The 18970-nt window shown below is 40.3% G+C and overlaps 1 protein-coding gene across 1 annotated transcript in view; it reads left to right on the top strand.

The window, feature by feature from the left end:
- LOC139713276 (multidrug resistance-associated protein 1-like) overlaps nt 1–18970 on the top strand; it is a 58481-nt gene that overhangs the window by 24776 nt on the left and 14735 nt on the right. Inside the window, exons 17-22 of the mRNA XM_071625020.1 lie at nt 1354–1521; nt 2361–2589; nt 3307–3391; nt 4215–4371; nt 4760–4973; nt 7238–7548. Coding sequence (XP_071481121.1) covers nt 1354–1521; nt 2361–2589; nt 3307–3391; nt 4215–4371; nt 4760–4973; nt 7238–7548 — 1164 coding nt within the window. The remainder of the gene's footprint in view (nt 1–1353; nt 1522–2360; nt 2590–3306; nt 3392–4214; nt 4372–4759; nt 4974–7237; nt 7549–18970) is intronic.

The raw sequence follows: 18970 nt of genomic DNA on the forward strand, positions 1-18970 counted from the left end.
TGATCAGAATGTTCAATTTGCTACTTCTCTGTCATTTATGAGCCAATTTTGATTCTGTTTGCTTTATATGATAGCACTACATGGGAGCTTTAAAACTTGTACACAGAATTTCAGTTGTGACCTTTGACCTTGACCTTTGACCTATATTGTGCATTTTGCTACAAAATGCTACTCCTTCGCCATTTCTAACCCGATTTCGATTCCGTTTGCTTTAAGTGATGGCACTAGGTGAGGGCTTCAAAACTTCTACACAGAATTTTGACCTTTGACTTCTTTGACCTTTGACCTTGATTTTTGACCTATATTGTACATTTTGCTACAAAATGCTACTCCTTCGCCATTTCTAACCCGATTTCGATTCCGTTTGCTTTATATCATGGCACTAGTTGAGGGCTTCAAAACTTCTACACAGAATTTTGACCTTTGACTTCTTTGACCTTTGACCTTGATTTTTGACCTATATTGTACATTTTGCTACAAAATGCTACTCCTTCGCCATTTCTAACCCGATTTCGATTCCGTTTGCTTTATATGATGGCACTAGTTGAGGGCTTCAAAACTTCTACACAGAATTTTGACCTTTGACTTCTTTGACCTTTGACCTTGATTTTTGACCTATATTGTGCATTTTGCTGCAAAATGCTACTCCTTCGCCATTTCTAACCCGATTTCGATTCCGTTTGCTTTATGTGATAGCACTAGGTGAGGGCTTCAAAACTTCTACACAGAATTTTGACCTTTGTCTTCTTTGACCTTTGACCTTGATTTTTGACCTATATTGTACATTGGCTACAAAATGCTACTCCTTCGCCATTTCTAACCCATTTTCGATTCCATTTGCTTTATGTGATGGCACTAGGTGAGGGCTTCAAAACTTCTACACAGAATTTTGACCTTTGACCTTGATTTTTTACCTATATTGCACATTTTGTTACAAAATGCTACTTCCGGCGGGGACATATATTACGCACCGCGTAATTTCTACTTTTCCTTGTTTAGTGAGGAAATATACTTTGTGGTATTTTGGAGGCATGTCTGTAGTAACAATTGATGCTTCTGTTTAAAACACGTTGAGGATAGGCTGATTTTGCTATAACACACATTTCCCACAGACACCTGCCCGAGTATACTCAGGACTTGTCCTCAACAGGTTAAATTGTTGGAGGAAAAAAGACTGTACGGTACTTTGTAATGTTAAAATGGAAAGTGTTCCAAATGTGATATATGTTTACATCCTTTGAAAAAACTCTTATATGAAATTTTGATAGTGATTTTCATAGTAGGCACATCCAAAAGTTATGGCCATACACCAGCATGCTGTAATTTTTAGCAACGTTGGTTCTGTTTTCACAGGGGATTAACCTGAGTGGTGGTCAGAAACAGAGAGTTAGCCTAGCGAGGGCGGTATACGCCAACAATGACCTGTACCTCCTGGATGACCCCCTGAGTGCTGTGGATGCCCACGTGGCCAAACACATCTTTGAGCACGTCATCGGACCTCAGGGACTCTTGAAGAACAAGGTGGGCACCAGTCCGTGCATCGCGGTGAAGTTTCCACGTTCAGTGAAAGGCATCTCAACATTCAAATTTAGGGCATAATGATCATAGCACATGTCATTACCTGAAAAATGATGTCTAATTTATCTGAGTGGAAAACACGACTTTGATTATCATCATTGTGGCGTAGATCAGTTATTCTGTCAGTTTTGTGGAATTGAGTGCAGAAACCTGTGTGGGTCCATCCTGGTTCCACCACTCATGTAATATTGACATCTTAGTTTATCTTTGTATAACATTCAGCTTCATGTATCGTGTAATTCTATTTACTTCATGTATTTTGTTATGTGTATTCAACCTCTATGAGATAGTAGAAATTTTGAAATTACAAATTAATCAAGTACATGGATTGCCATAAATGTGGAAACTTTTGTACAACCGATTTTTGTGCTGGTCCAATTTCACAGGACATTGTGTGTTTATAATCTTGTAGATATTGTACAATTCCCAAAATAATTTTGTGTTCATATTTTTTTTAGTTAGTACAGTCAAGCACAAAATTGATGATAATTTCCACAACGCAAGATATTCCATGTGTTTATACTTGACCAAGATAGGATGGAGAGCACTGATCATTCTGTTTCATTAAATCAAAATAGGAATGTTGGTGAAATACAGAATTGAATTATCTTCAAATCTAGATTGATAAAAAGCTAGAATTTTGACAGAGGAAAAAGAATGTCTTAAATTATCAAAAAACAACAAACAAACAACAAATTGATGTGGTGTTTTACCAAATCACGGCTGTCCAACCATCCACCAGAGCAACAGGTGTTTTACTCCTCTCACATCCACCGCTCCAGACCCGCATCCTGGTCACCCACGGGATCAGCTTCCTGCCCCAGGTGGACCAGATAGTGGTCATGGTGGACGGTGGCATCTCGGAGGTGGGCTCCTACCAGGACCTCCTGGACCAGAACGGGGCCTTCGCCGAGTTCCTCCGCAACTACAGCCAGGACGTCGACGAGGAGGAGGACGATGACGTGGACAGTGATGATGAGCAGCTAGCAGCCCTGAGTGAAAAGCTGGCTGGTAGGAGAAATGACAGTGGTGTAAAACCAGAAGTTTTCGCGTGCATGAAACTTTCACGAAATTCCCGAGGAGCCAAGATTTGTGAAAGTAAAATGCACACATGAGTTATTTCTATACACAATGCATTGAATGCCAATGGACTTAGCATATAAAAGTTTTATGCTGTCAATGTTTCTGGTTTTATCTCATGACAGCTTGGCAGCCCCAGGCGTAGTTTTGATAAAGAGTCTACAAAGCTTTCAGTTAACTTCCCATATTTATGTAAAGCTATTGTGTAAGTTGCACATAGAGGTAACAAAATGCCTGCAGAAGACCAAAATTTGTATGACTTTATGTATTTCCTATCCGCAATTTTTACGTACAAGATAAAAGCTGGAATATGTAACGTATGAGTTGCAGTGCAAATTTAGCATCATGATATGTAAATGTCCCTGCCTCGACCCATGGCATGGTCATGTTGCTGAAACAACATGAATGTCAATTGCCTCAACCAGGGATGCAGCTGGAAAGCTTGATATCCGTTGCTAAATTGTAGCTATAAACATCGTACAGTGTAGTTGAACGATGTTTGTCTTTTATTTTTACATTCTTTTTTTATTTTTTGTTCTAGTCAGACTAAGGAGTTATACACATTCATGTTGGTTTGACTCTGAACAGAGTTGTTTCTTATTCAATGTCGAGTCGGTCATCCAGTGAATTCTATTTCCCTTCCAACAGGTCACATGTCTCTAGAGGATCTGACAGAGGACAAGGATTCAATGCTAAAAGTGCCCCAAGGATCAGACAAACTGCACCCCAAGGGGTAAGAGTCTGCCCCTCCTCCATCCTCTTCTTTACCTTACGGTCTCCTCTCACTAAAATGTAACAAAACAAACAAACAAACATGAAACTCCCCCCCCCAAAAAAAAAAAAAACAAAAAAAAAACCATAAACCAGAAAAGACACATTTAAATAAAAGGGATGAAGATCTTGAAACATTTTGCCCAGATGTTCCTGCTATTACATGATATATTTATTTTGTTGTTAACTGCAAGGTTATTAACTGTATTTTTCTGTTTTTCTCCTTTTTTTTTGGGGGGGGGGGGGGAGGAGAGTTTCAAGACTTTGTCAATCAGTTCGCTGCAAATGTTTTTTTACATTGTTTAAATTGTTCATTGAGATCTATGGTGAGAGGATTAAACTGTTCATTGAGATCTGTAGTGAGAGGCTTTTTTTTTTAGTGGTGTCTGGTACATAAGTGAGTACTTCGTGGGATAAATATTACAAGAATACAGTAATTTGGATAAAATTTTTTGCTTATACAACTCTGAGAGGTCTTAAATGTCAATAAGGCTGAGTGATTATGTAGGTCTTATTATTGTTCATTTCAGTTTCTCTTCTCTTAATCTGTGCATTTTTTTGCATGCTTCAATGCGTGTGTAATTGTGCGTGTGTGTGCTTAATTGCGTGCAGTCACAAATTCTAGCAGATTTATGCCACTCGGCAAGACCAGCATAGCACATAAACAAATCTTTGAGCCGATTGAAATAATTCTAAACAGTTTCCATGAAATGCCATTTTTTGTGGAAGATGACAAATCAGATATACCATGTTATTATTTCTCTGTCCTCTCTTTGTGATAACAGGAAAGACATAGAGGCTATCTCCCAGTATGAGATCCAGTTTGGGGGAACCGGTAACCGGCCCCTGAAGACGAAGCCTGAATCTGCAGAGAACAGGAAAGTGGTGCTGGGAGATACAGAGGACAAACTCATCCGGGAAGAAAAGGCCAAGAGAGGCAATGTGAGTCAGGTTACTATGGAGACAGTACTCAGGGTGATGCCTAGAGGCGATATACTCTTAGGGGGAGGTAATATACAGATATTGTCGTTTTAGAGGTTTAATACGTTTGATGTCCCTGAGGAATTATGTCAGCATAAGCAGAGGAGTTTGATTATGGGACTACCTTTAGCTTTATAGCGTTACTTGAAAGCAGTATTTACATGATGGCCACAGTGAACGTATTATTGTTTGATATATCTGTTTAACCCTAAAAAGGCCGGTAATGTTGTACAATATAATGATATGTTGGAATATGAAATGAGAACTAAAATTGTTGAAAATATGAGCTTCTTGTACAACATAATCACCAGTACCTTCTGTGTTGATCCATCACTCGACCACCGTTCAGGTCAAGTTTGCGGTCTTCTGGGCCTACATCCGCTCCATCGGCCTGGTCCTCTCCCTGGTCATCCTTCTCCTCTACGTCCTCTTCAATGCCACGTCGGTGGCCTCCAACCTCTGGCTCAGCCGCTGGAGTAACGAGCCGCTGGTCAACGGGACGCAGCCGGAGGCAGTCAGGGACCGCTACCTGACCGTCTACGCCCTCCTCGGCATCACGCAAGGTCAGAAGTAGCTCCCCTATAGGGGCAGTGTGGGTTTAATGGGGCCTTTTGTGAGGCCTGTCTGTACCCCTGATCTTTTTGCAGGGCTAAAAGTGATCAATGACAAGAGCTGCCAGGCCCCTGCCACATTGATTGTAAAGAGACTACCTGAAAGATGCTTGATCAAGGATCTAATCTATTTCTTCCCTCAAACCTCATAGTATGTTTGGGTGTTGCTCCTGTATACTCGAGAAATGCTACCCTTTAACTTCTTCAAACTCCTCTTCATGTCCCGCGATGGACCAGCAATTCACTCCCCAAATTCTTGCTCTATTTTGATACAGAACCCCCCCCCCCCTTACCCCGCGCAGTTGTTTGGTCCAACTTTTGGCAGATCTTCTTGAAGCAGGTGCGGAATTTGATTTTTGTTTTTTAATTGTATGCTAATCAACTCTCTTCCTGATCCCGTGATTAAAGCTGGTGCAATTATTAGTGTTAGTCACAATTTCCAGGGGGCCTTTCATTTTCTCTGCATTCTCACATAAGCGATCTTTTACCTTGGGTTTAGTTTTCATAACAAATTGTATGTACAACAATCATAGTTTTGAGTGGTATGAATATGGTCATCGCAAGTCCCGAAATTCTTCAGGCCCGAAGAGTTGAAGACCAAGAAGATGTGAGCTAGTGAATGTGGCTTCAGTCATGAGGGTGATGAAAAGATGCACCCTTACTCTACCCTTAGCCATAACCTCAATGAATGGGATCTGTAAATTACATTTGATTTATCATGTGATTATACTATGGGGTACTGTTATGCAAGAAGGCAGAATATATGAAGTTATGCCTTTGCTTGTGTCTATTGATATGATTTCCAACGTTCACCCAACTAAGCAGCCTTTTTATCTGTTTGGTTCCAAGAAACTATCAACTTCGACCAAAAAGAATAAGAAATGAATATACATTGCTGATTCTGTGCCTTGTATAACTATCTGTCGCATTTTAGTCACTGCCTTTAATTCATACTGATGTACCCATCACACTCATGCTTACTGTCAGTAGATATGCTTTCTTTGTTAACTGTGAGTCCATATTTCAAACGTCATATCCATCGTGTTAATAAAAACAGTTTATGTCCGAGTAGTTGGTTTAATATTGCTTACAAAGTCTAGAGATGAGGTAGCTAGCTAGATGTGAGCCAGATTCAGCCACTGCCTCATTCTTCATTTTCATCATTTCTGTTTTTGCTGTTTCTTGTGATATTAGGGCATAAAGGAGGAATGCCTCTGTCTAATTTCATAAAATTTTGTACTCAAGAGAGGAAAGGTTTGTAAAATGTTGCAAAATTGGCAGTTGTAACAAAGTTGGTAAAGTATTGGGAAAATTTCATATATAGTAAAATGACATCATGTATAGTGTCTATAGAGTACGGTTTATAACAGTCACCGTGGTTTCTCTAGATTTGTGATTTTCAAATGTTCATACAAGTGAGGTGGTATGAAAGGAAATTGCTGTAATGTAAAAATTGGATTCTTAGCATTGCTATGACCATGCATTTAGGTTGTTATGTTCAGTTAATTTCCTTTAGTTACTACAAATATGCTTATCCCATGTGATGGATGTTTACAGCAGTTTCCATCCAGTAATCCACGACCACTGCTAAGATTATTTAATATGTTTAATCAGTAAGAAAGACATTTCAAAGGTGAGTTTTGCTTGGTTTTGTGTATCATCCCAAACAAATGTTGTTAGAGGCTCTTGAACATCATTAGAACTATTGGCATCAGCAACTTAACACGCCAAGTGAAGATATTTTGTCAAAAAATTGTGATAAAACAAATGTATGCTGTTGAAACCTTGTGTGTTTCACAATGAAAGAAATGTTAGCCAGTCCTTCTACCTTGCCCCTTCCCATGCTTGTCCCTGTCCTAACAGTCCTTCAAAAAAAAAAACCTAAAAAAAAAAATTGCTGAATTGATCCTGCATCTTTACCTTATCCTATTGGTATCCGTATGTTATTCATTTTCAGCCTCATATTACTTTCCTTTGAAGTCATGTTTAAAATATGTTGTCATTCGTCTCATTCTTCTCTCTGCCTTTTGTGATGTGGATTCCTATCGAAAATTATGGAAGTGTTTGTTTATTACAAGTTCCTCTCTGGTATTAAGATTAATACTTTTTCTATTTAATCGTTCTTCGATACTGTACCGTTCCTGACTGTTATTAAGGTATCGTCGCTTTTCTCCACCCGATTCACACTCCTTCATCTTGCCCCCCGTGGCCACCAGGTGTCTTCATCACCGGTGGCTGCTTCCTCCTCTACCACGGCAGCATCCTGGCTGCCGATTCCCTTCACCACCTCCTCCTCCTCAACATCCTCCGCTGCCCCTCCTCCTTCTTTGACACCACCCTCAAGGGTGCCCTCCTCAACTGCTTCGCCAAGGAGACGGACAACATCGACGTCGAGATCCCGCTGCGGCTGCGCTCCTTCCTCGACTGCCTCCTGAAGGTGGCGTCGGTCCTCATCGTCATCACTTTCTCCACGCCCTGGTTTGCCATTGTCATCCCTCCGCTCGGAGGGCTGTATTATGTTGTGCAGGTACCTGTCAGTTTTGCTCCCCCCCCCAACCCCCATGGAGAAAAAGGCTCCCCATGATGATGTTAGTTCTGCACTTGGAACGCACGTTTCCGTTGGATGTGTTCCAGATGCGCATGCATGCACAAACACAAGCCCTTGTTATTATTATTATTTTCTCTTTTTTTTTGGTTCCCACACTCTCTCTCTCTCTTTTTCTCTTTCTCTATGGCGTCTCTTTCTTGTGGTGTTAACTTTCATTTGGTGATCATGATTTGTAAATTTTGTTTGTTTTCAAATAAATGTGATAATTCATGCATTTGTATAAAAACCCAATAACTCATTCACTTGACTACAATCACAACAGAAAACTATAAGTATCTTTCTGGGGAATAGAAATGGGTTCATCATTAACAAAAGCAACCTGATGAATGGTACTTGAATCCTGTTTCCCCACAAGATCCTGACTGAATGAAAGATATGGTACACATTGAAAAAAATGACAGCCCAGTACAATCAGTCACAACCGACACTGACTAAAAGCTGCTGAAAAAACAAAAAAAAAAAAACACAAACAAAACTGGGATATTGTTCAAGGGATTATTGTCGGAAGGGAGATGAAAAACAAATTGCAAACTTTAGCACACTGCACATGTATACCTGACATCAGCACTCCACCATCAAAGTAGAGACTAAGAGATGTACAAGATGTACACATGTTGAGAGTTTTGAAAGTGGGAAATTTTCAGTCATTCGTCAAATGAACAATATTGACATTAACACGATGAGTGAAGATTCTCATGAAATAGAAAAATTAGACTGAATCCAGAGACTGCTTCCTTAAGTACTAGTGCAAAGGAGTGCCAAAACTGCAGAAGCTGTTGCGGCTAAAGCAGTTAGGACAAATAGCTTGGATAAGACCGCTGGCTTCCATGCACAAAAGAGGTTTGAGTCCCAACCAGGCAGTAGTGCCCTAGAGCAAGACACTTTATCCTCTTTGCCAAGTCTTTCGGAGGAGACTTAAAGCTGTGTCTAGGAGGCAATTTAATCATGTTTTATCTGAAACCAGTGCAATGCGCACTCTGGCAACATAGGAAACCCGCCAAGAAAATAAAAAAATACTACTTCCTGTATTGTGAGGGGATTTTTCCACTTCTATTCGTGAATACACATCAGTGATTGAGATATAAAAGCTTGGTTTCTCAAGGTTACTGACAAGTACACAGATTATTCTGTGCACAAAGATACAATCTTCACATAGTGAGCACACAGTATATCATCTCCTGTTTCAAGCCTGTTTAGTGTGTTTTCAACTCTCCCTTGCCCTATGATGAGTGGGAAGAATTGGCTGGTGAATACTTGAGTCAGTGAGACACGTTTAACCCTTCTTTGTCTATCTGTTCGTTTTTGTTTTTTCAGACATTTCCTTGAACTCAGTACCTGCTTTTGTTATATGTTTATTTTACCTGTTTTTCCATTTGTTGTATAGACAGTGTGCCTTTGTCACTGCTATTTCTGCTTGTGACTGGTCTTGAGTGAGCCCTCTAGAGGTCAAGTATGTACAGTCTCTGCAGACTACTCCACCCATCTCTCCGGTCCCAACAGTGACTGCAGTAAACGTCACGATAATCGTGGATATTAACATGCAGCTCTTTTCTCCTTGTTTGCCGGTAGCATCCTCAGTACGGCGGGTGAAACTCTTGCATCATTGCATGGGGTGAGGCATGTGTGGCCACTGTACAATCAGTCATCAGAGATGGGTCTTGAACCTTGACCTTTGAAGAGGTACTCTTCCTAAAAGTGCATGCGCTGTTCCGGAGAGGTGCTTTGCAAAGTGCTGTTTTGTAATCCGACGCTTCGGCATTTTTCTCGGATTCCCATTCGGTTGTCGTCACCAGCTGAGCATCGAGTACTGCTTCCCCCCTTTTTTCGAGAGAATGGGGAATATGTCCTGTGTATCCTGCTGACTGCGGCATCCATTTCCATTACTTCCTGTGCTATGTCCTGGTGTATTCTAGGCCTTGCACTCGCTTCACTTCACAGTAGAGTTCCAGCCACACTACGGTACCAGTTTCAGGCGCACACAGGCTACATCCAACAACACTATCATCCAGCGTCCTACCACATTCTATTTGCACACAAGTACCCTGACACTGAACTCTGGACGTTCGTTCTGACGACACAACACGCTGGCCATGAGAATGCGATGTCAGAACAAAAATGACGCCACCATTTATGTAAACTACAGTGCTGAAGAACTGTAATAGCACCTTCAAAGTGCATTTAGACTACAGCAAGAATGGGTACATCGGGAAGAGTTTTGTAATACTGAGAAAGCAAGGCAATGTCTGATACATGCATGTATTAATATCCCTTGTTTGTTTTGGGGGCCAGCAATACCAAATAAGTCACATCTCACTCTGAGTGTGATGTCTCGCTGACCTGCATTAGAATCTAGAGTTGTGCACACAGTGTAACAATGTTAAAGGAAGCAAGGATGTGTCTTAACATAATTGGTATCATGTAGCTGTGCTGTATTTTTCAACCTACTTTGCTTTCGATTCAGAAAATCAAATTGATCTTTCAAGTTTCTAGACATCTATTCGATAGAAGAACAACCCCCTCCCCCAGCAGATTATTAGCACTTCTTGCGAGTAACAGGAGCACAACAAATGTATGAGTGACCACTGTGTGTAATCCAGTCAAGAATACAGACCCACAACTGATGTCGTCTTTCCTGTGACGTTCCATCTCACCCCGCCCTGTTCAACCGCACCCAGGTTTCCTGACGATGGCGGCCCTCGGGACCCTAAATCACGCAGTCGTCATGGCAGCGGGCCGCCTCCACCACATCCTCCTGATGGCGGTGGTCCGCTACCCCATGGCTACCTTCGACGTCCTCCTCCGCGGCAGCCTCCTGAACCGCTTCGCGTCGGACGTCAACACACTGGACTGCGTCCTCGCCGAACACCTGGACGACTTCCTCACCGTCTCGCTGGACACCGTTTTCGCTTTTGTTGTCATTTGCGTTTCTACTCCCTGGTTCATGGTGGTAGCACTCCCGCTCACTCTGACATATGGTATCATACAGGTACTTGGTAGTTACTACCTATTATTTTGTCACTTTGTGTTAGCTGTGATCTTGTGATACAGTGAATACACAGCCTTTAAGGTACATGCTTCTCCAGTTCTGTCTTCACAGAGCTGGAGTACTGTTATCTCTTGGGAGTTTCTTCCCTTGCTAATCTCCACTTGCTTGGTTGTTCTGTTTGCACTTGTTTTTTTGTTTATGTGTGTATGAGAAGCACAGGTTCTTTGCTTGGTGTCATGCCCCTGCAGTCCTAACTCACAGCCCCTGTTTGCATGCCAATATGTATTGCTACAGGTAGAATTGATATTTCACACAAGTACACAGTCAAACAAACCATTCAGGTTGTCAGAGAGTAACAAAAGGAGACAATAGGTTTGTCAGATTTTTAGCAGATATAAAATGTAGGACAGACATCTCTCATACACCAGTTTTAGTTCCTTCAATGGCAGCAAATTAGTAGAGTAGGATTATTTGTTCATTGTGCATGCATGAAACAACATTTGCTGAATGATGTCTTACCTACCGGTATGTTACTTTGTTCCTCTGTTTTATGCAATATCTGGTAATCTTAAAGGCATTGCTGTATGTAGTTGCAGTGCCAAGAAAATATTCTCCACAAAAAAAAAAAAAAAAAAGAAGAAGAAGAAGAAGAAAAATGACAACAAGAAGCATGATTGTCCAGTTTCAGAACCTGGTTCACAATGGTGATGGCATATGAAGAAGGAAGTAGTTGTCACAGTCGCTGAGTTGTGTGACTGCCATTGGTAACCCATGTGAATTCAAGGTCAGTGAGGGTTCAGGGTGGTTGCCCCTGAGGGGGAAAAAAAGAGAATGGAAATCTCACCGACCCCTACTCCCCTTTCACCCAGGTGAGAATGGACCTCAGGCAGTGCAAGTGGTCTGCCAAATTTCTATTCCTGATGATGACCTGCTGTCCTCATTTTACTTCTCTTGTCTAATCTACTTCCACCACTGACGACACAAAATGAACACAATGTACAGTCTCTTTTCATGGACAAGAAATATCTCTTTGATGCCTGTTTTGTTATTTTGGGGGGTTGTTTCCTAATAAGATTAGAAACATAAAACTATTCACAGACTAGTAAACACCAAATGAGATACACATTCCTCCTGCGGCAGGGTGATCGGACACAAAATAACTCGGACAAAGTCAAAGTTGGTACACAACTACGTGAGGTTGAGCCAAAATGTGTACAGAGAGCTGTCGTGAACATGGACAGTTTCTTTCCAGTGCCAAATGTAGCCTACAAATGTGACTTCACAGAGAGTGTAAAGGCTCACAACATGAAGGCTTTTTATCTTATATCATGGTCATCAAAATACTGTACAAGAATCACATAACTTTGGTGAAGTTTTCTGCTTCTGGATGTAGTTTCTTATTCCATGGTAGAGGGAATTGATGATATCACATCGGATTCATAAGATTCTGGTATCCTTTTTCTTTCCCACTTCTCTACATCTGTCTCGCGTATATACACATACATGTATCTATACAGACAGTACACCCATTAAAACTCTGTATAGATGAAATCATGAAGATATTTAGCAAAAAAGAACTTATATGTAGTAATGGTACTTTTATATTGTCACCTGGTATGCAGCGGTGTATGGATTTTGAGCTACTGATTTCGTTCAGCGGTGAAAGAGCATAATGTGTTATACATTTTTTAAGATATTGCTTTCATTGTGCAGTGGTTGACTAGTCCGTCAGTTTCTCTTTCTCCTTCCGTTTTGTTTGCCAATAATGCACAGGTATGGAAACTTTAGTAAGTTTATATCTCTTGGAACTGATGATGGGGAATGTGTGGAATACTAGGAACTAACTATGTAGGTATATGATTTGTCTGACATGGGACTTTTAGTAGAGACCTATTGTATTAGGTAACCTCTCTACCAAAGAATGCAATTTTTTGATTGCCTAACTCTTTCTATAACTCACAGTCTAGATCCAAGACTTCTGGTCTGACACAGTATATTGATGCCCTAACCTTATGTGCATTGTCTCAAAGGTAGGAATTTTGTTCTCAAAGGCTCTGACAGCTTTCAGGATACTCCGTGAATATCTGTGAAGTGTTTGTGAAACTCTTCTTCAAGACTATTATAGATATGTTGATAATGTCATCTGCAGTGTGCTTTGTATTTCACCCTTTCTTTGCTTTTTTTTTTTTAATGATATTTGATTGATGTCATTTCTTTATTAACGTGTCATTCCTCTCTTGCAGGATTCATTTGGAGAATCATGAAAACATTCATAAATGCGCATAATTTGTGTCATCCGATTCTTATTGTAAATCAACAGCTTTCATCATTACTAATGAACTTCATTCTACTCTGCATGCGCTGGGAAGCTGGAGCCGGTGATCTTTTATTTCCCACCGCACCTTGGGAAGGGACGCAGTCATGATGTATCCCTGTGCCAGCGACTCTCCACTGTACATCAGCTGTACTCAGCAGTTGCAGATAGTCATACCTGTCCCTTTAGCACACACAGGTGGAGGATTGGAGACCAATATTGAAATGTGGCGACATTCAATGATGAATGTCGACATATGTTTATGCACAAGTTTGATGTTGGTTTTATCGTATATGATGTATGAGCTTGGTCACATTTTCCTTCGTATCGTTTATGTGTGATTATCCTTCCTTAGGTTTGCTGGTGACTTGCAGAGGAAAGAAAACAACATCCACTTTCTATTTCTATATACAACTAACAGACTTTAACAGTTTTCAGTTATATATTCTCTACTTGGAACCAAAAGAGCATTAACACTGTGCGAAGCCTTTGGCATTAATTTCCTTCCGATTCTCAAGTGGTGCTATGCCAACATTTACTCAGATTTACATAATAATATGAATATTTGTAATGCCCCTTACCACTTTGTGTGAGTACTCAATGGCACCAAAAAAAAAAAAAAAAAATCCTCACACATGTAGACTTCCCAGCTGCCAGTATTGTATAACTGTATTTTTATGCAGAATATTTTTGATTTTTTTTTTAACCTTCCACAAGCTGAGTGTTGTATGCAAAATTAATAACCCTTAATAAAAAAAAAAAATCATATTAAACTATCAAAAAACAAAATGTCCTGTATACCATCTCCAAAGAGGAAAATCACTAAATTTGAGACTTTAAAAAGGGATGATATTTATTTTCATTCTGCCATTGTGGTTCTGTATTGTTAATTTAGCCATTTGGCAAAGTGCATGAATTCATGAAATTTACAGTGTATGGCATATACAGTACTATTCTTTTGAAATAGTGCAGCGACTTTGATACTAAGATGTAGTAATAATATTGGGCACCAATTCATCTTTTACCTTTTTTTCCTCAGCAAAGCATCATGTATGGTGCTTTGAAGTCTTTGTGGTACCAATTTTGCTCTTATCCCCCCCCCAAAAAAAAAAAACCAACCTAATAACAACTAGAATCTGAAGCCTGATATATTAGTGTCAATGTATCAATGTCCATGCGCAAATAGGTAACAAACTTGAAGCACTCTGTCATATTTTGTTGAATGGAAAGTCCACTAAACGTCCACCTGCCTGTAGTCTTATACTGACCACACCCTGCACCCCTTGTGCCCCTCGCTGCTAGGGCAGGCCTGTGGCTGTACATAGGCGATCTCCTGCTGTTTGCCGGCAGCGTGCGGGCCACCACGCACCTCCACCACGTACTGGTCACCGACGTCCTGCGCTACCCGATGGTCTTCTTCGAGACCAGTCTGAAGGGGCAGCTGCTGAACCGCTTCAGCAAGGACGTGGACGAGATGGACACTTGGATGGGGCAGAACCTGCGCACCATGCTGCTGGTCTGCACCAAGTACGTCCGCACCATCGCCGTCATCTGCGCCGTCCTGCCCTTCTTCACCCTCATCATCTTGCCACTCAGTGTTATCTGCACTCTGATGCAGGTACAACACACACACACACACCCCGCCTTCTCGGGACTTCCCCGATTTCCTCATTTTGGGGACTTCCCCATTTTCCTAATTTTGGCGACTTTGCACACTTTGGTCCTATGATAAATCTCCTCTTTTAACCTTTGATCACATGGCTCACTCTCGTAATCTTGTATCGTAATTTAAAAGAAAAATTATGACAGAGGCAGATAACACCTGGAGTGTGGGGACTTCTGGAGACTGACATAATAGGGGGATTCACACATACACCAATTAGCGGGATACAAATCTCGAGATTTGCATTGCGATCAGTATCTCAAGTTTTTTGCACGTGTGGACAGAAAAACCCAACAATTAGCGCGATAAGCATCGCGATGCTAATCCCAAGAAATCTTGCGCTAATTCCTCAATTAGCGGGATAATTTGCCCCGCACCGGTACATGTGAATGGTCGGGTTTAGCATCTCGAGTTTTTATATCCCATCATGCAATGTGCACATCACAACAGCGAGGCCTCTGCGAAGAGGTCCTTAACCTCTTTGGCGCACCACAACAACAGCGCGCGAACCACACAACTGACAGTGGCAAAGAGAAGCGTGCGCAGGCAGTGATAGAGAAGGGCGCTGTGTGACCCAGTTTGCAGGCTTTGCTGTTATCTCGATCGGCAATTAGCGGGATAATTCTGTACGTGTGAACGGTTGCAAAAAACTCGAGATTCCGAGCGCGATCGCTATTCCGCTAATTTGGAGCGTGTGAACGGTTGCAAAAAATCTCGAGATATGGAGCGCGATCGTCATCCCGCTATTTTGTACGTGTGAACCTGGCTAATGTCATTGTTTTTGTTCACATCTTGTGTGTTGTGGTGCCAACCTTGTTTGGGGAACCAGGGTAGAAGTGCATGTTACAGTTGAGTGCTTCTTATTGTTACCTGCCAAATTATTTATTCATTCATGCAATTTTCTAGATACATCCTTGACTAACTAGCATGTTGATAATTCCGAGATTTACGTCCTTATGTTTGATCGCATATTTGTTGAATATGCTTCAACAAAGAGGCTGATGTTGTAAAGAGCTTCAAATGATAAAAGATATATCTTCAGCGTCTGCTGGCGTAGTAGGGATTACCTCAGGAGAAAGGGGTGTTCTAGATGCGCGGAAGTGCTGGGATGAAGGTGCCTTTTTGCTTTGTTGCTTTGTGTTGTTGCTTTTAATAAACTAAAACCAACAAATTTATTTAAAAAGAATAGCCATCAAATATATATTTAGATAAAGTTATGCAACACAATCACTTCAAGACAAGTTAATTGTTAAAAGTATTTACTGGCATTACTAGTCCCTCATTCTAATGTCTAGTCAGGTCGATGTTTGTATTGTATTTTGTTTAGTGTTGCTTTCTTTTGTATTTAATGTGAGTGTGGGGGTTTGTTTTGTTTTTTTCTATGTAATTGTTGATGTCATTTTTGTTCTGCTTTTCTAATGTACTTTGAACAGATCTATCATCTATCAAAAAAGTCCAGCCTAGTTTGGGTTGAGGGGGCCTTTGAGAAATTGTGTGAATGGCACAAAGCTTGAAGAAATACATGTGGATTAGAACATTTTAGAAAAGTTTATATTCTTAAAACAGAAACTCATTTTTTCCCGCACAATTAAAGTATGGAATGAACTTCCTTCTTCCGTAATCACACAAACCGACTCGGTTAAATTTAAGGAGATGTTATTAAATGGAATAATTGTTTAAACGTCCACCCTCCGGCACCTTCAGTCAAAACTCCAGTAGGAGTATTCAGGAGGACCTCAACCAAGTACCAAGAGTGGTATAAACTATTCTCAGCAGTCTTTAAAGAGTCTTTTAACAAGACAAGACTTCAGTTATTCTGATGTTGTTGCTGTAGGTTTCTACAAAGTTTAACAAGTTGATTTGACAAAAGCATACAAGATTTTTATTCTGTGGTACAGTGTCAGTCTGTCTTCAAAGAATTGAATCCACCATCTTGAATTTGCACATTATACCTTTCATGTTGAAATGACAAGCTTTTGAGTAGCATATTTCAGCTTCATTCCATTCATTGCTCGCATCCTTGAGAACTTTCCGCATAAAAGTGATATTAATCTTTGGTAACATTTGTGTAATAAATTACTTTAATGAAATACTGAATTGATTTATGAAACTCCCCATCCAACCCCCCCCCCCCCCCCATCATGCATTAAGCACAACATGTCCTAATGTACAAGCTTACATTGATAATGCAATTGCTTTTTTTGTGACAGAGCCATACATCCTTGAATAATTTATAATACAAAGATTTTTTTTTGTAACAATTCGAAGGTCAGTAATCCTTTAGGAATATCATTCAACTACTCTTCTAATTATGAGGCCATGTATCCTTCATGATTTGAATAACAGTTATTTTTGTTTTGTATTCTAATAATGATAATGACATGCATCTGTACACATTAATATAACAACTGCTTTTCAAGTTGTAAGGCCATACATTCCAAACACTTGATACGGCCATGCATCTCCATGTGCTTTTGCTCCTTGTATTTTGTGCTTAAATTGACCCTGAGATTTCTCACCCATGCCAGTGCAGCTCATTTCACTTTGAGACATATATTTTATAAGTTATATCTACCCCTATCATTTTTTTTTTTTAAATGTCACATGATATATACCTTCCATCAAAGATTTTCATGTGTGTGTTTAGTTGTTGTAGTTTTAATTTTGTTTATTCTTTTGGGTGGGTTTCTCTGATTTCTGATATGGATGAAATGTGGCTCATAGATTGTTTGAATAGTTCTTGCTTTCTACCCAATGTCTGTGTTTGTCACATTTGTATAGACTTGCAATGATAAAAAAACAAAGCTGTGATGATATGGTACTAGTATTTAGATTCCGATACTTCTTTTCTTCCCTCTGCCGGGATACAGGAATAGGTGTAAATATTCACAATTATTGTTGCAATTAAATGAATGGATGTTTGAAATGGGCACCTGACAATGCTATGGTAATAATAATGGCAGGGCCCCTGGTAGAGCAGTAAAAACACTGAAGAGACTACCCTGGGTAAATAAGACATTATTATTATAATTCAGTGTCAAGACACAATTTATTGCGTGATGGATAAGTATAACATCATTAACAGCTGATGGATTGTTATTTGTTTGTACCTTCCCTGCCTTTGTTGAAATCAATCTACAGTCATCTTAACTGGAGAATGGGTCTATCACTTCTTACTTGAAATAACTCTAAATAATGTGGAGAAGAAATGACAATTTGTTTTTCAGGTTCATTGTAAAAGGTGAGGTCTGACCTTTATTACCTCCGCCAAGGGAGGAGGTTATTTTCTTCGGTGTTAGCTGGTTTGTTTGTCCATGTGCAAAATAATTGCAAAAGTTGTAGACAGATTTGGATAAAACTTACAGGAAAGGTTGAAACTGACACAGGAAATAGATGATTAAATTTTGATAGTGATCCAGTAATTTTTAAGGATTTTATGAAGGATTTTCGATATTTTGGCAGGTAGGGTCAACGAACTTCGGAGTTCAAGCTGCGCATTTTTGAGGTTTGCATATGCGCACTAAAGTGCGTGCTGTAGTTTCTTCGAGGGCGAGGTGCGCCGTGCAGCTGGAGGGCTGGAGGTTGATGATGTAACAAAAGGCTTCTAAATTGGGAAATCAGGTGACTTTCAGCATGCATAACGTCGCTGGGGTGACAAGACCTTGTATCTGCAATTTTGGTGAAAATGACTTCTTTGGATTAATGGTCAAATAATGGGTTAAGTGATGTCCTGTCCAAATCCCAACTGTCTTACTCTAAAAATGAAGCCACCACGGCATGTCAAAGGGAATGCTTTCCCATTTGCACAGTGCTTTGGCCGCCATGTTTTTTGGCTTTCCTGAACATTTGACATTTTGTAGATACGAGGTCTTGTTGCCCCAGCGACGATATACCTGTACGTACTGTCTGGGTGGAAATCACTGATCTCTATGGAAGAACAGGATCATTGGTGGAAATGAGCTACTTGGTGGAGGTCTGTGCTCTCAGAGTGCTTTTCTAGTGTAATGATTTTTTTTAAAGGGGGGGGGGGGGGAGGGGTCATCATCGCATTATTACAGGCTTAAGGCTGTTATTTTGGGGTGACTTTCAGATGTCATAATCATTCCCATTCAGAGAAAATTTGATGTCTGTTTGTTAATCATTGGATCTGTGTGCAAAATGGGGCCCATTCAGAAGTAGTGTTTGAAATTTATTGGTTTAAGACCAATTTTCACAAGATCTATCAATTTGAAGGAAAGTTGTTTGTTCTGGGAGAGCCAAAGAGGACCTCCCTCTAAAACCAGTGTACTTGTACGTATGACCACCTCAAAAATAGTGTCATTTGCCTCAAATGGAAGTAGAGTAAGTTCATATTCACATGAACCTGAACTACATTTTC

Source organism: Diadema antillarum, unplaced genomic scaffold (genome assembly GCF_040938485.1).
Source record: "Diadema antillarum isolate AM-2024a unplaced genomic scaffold, OU_Dant_1.0 seq00001941_RagTag, whole genome shotgun sequence".
NCBI classification, from domain to species: domain Eukaryota; kingdom Metazoa; phylum Echinodermata; class Echinoidea; order Diadematoida; family Diadematidae; genus Diadema; species Diadema antillarum.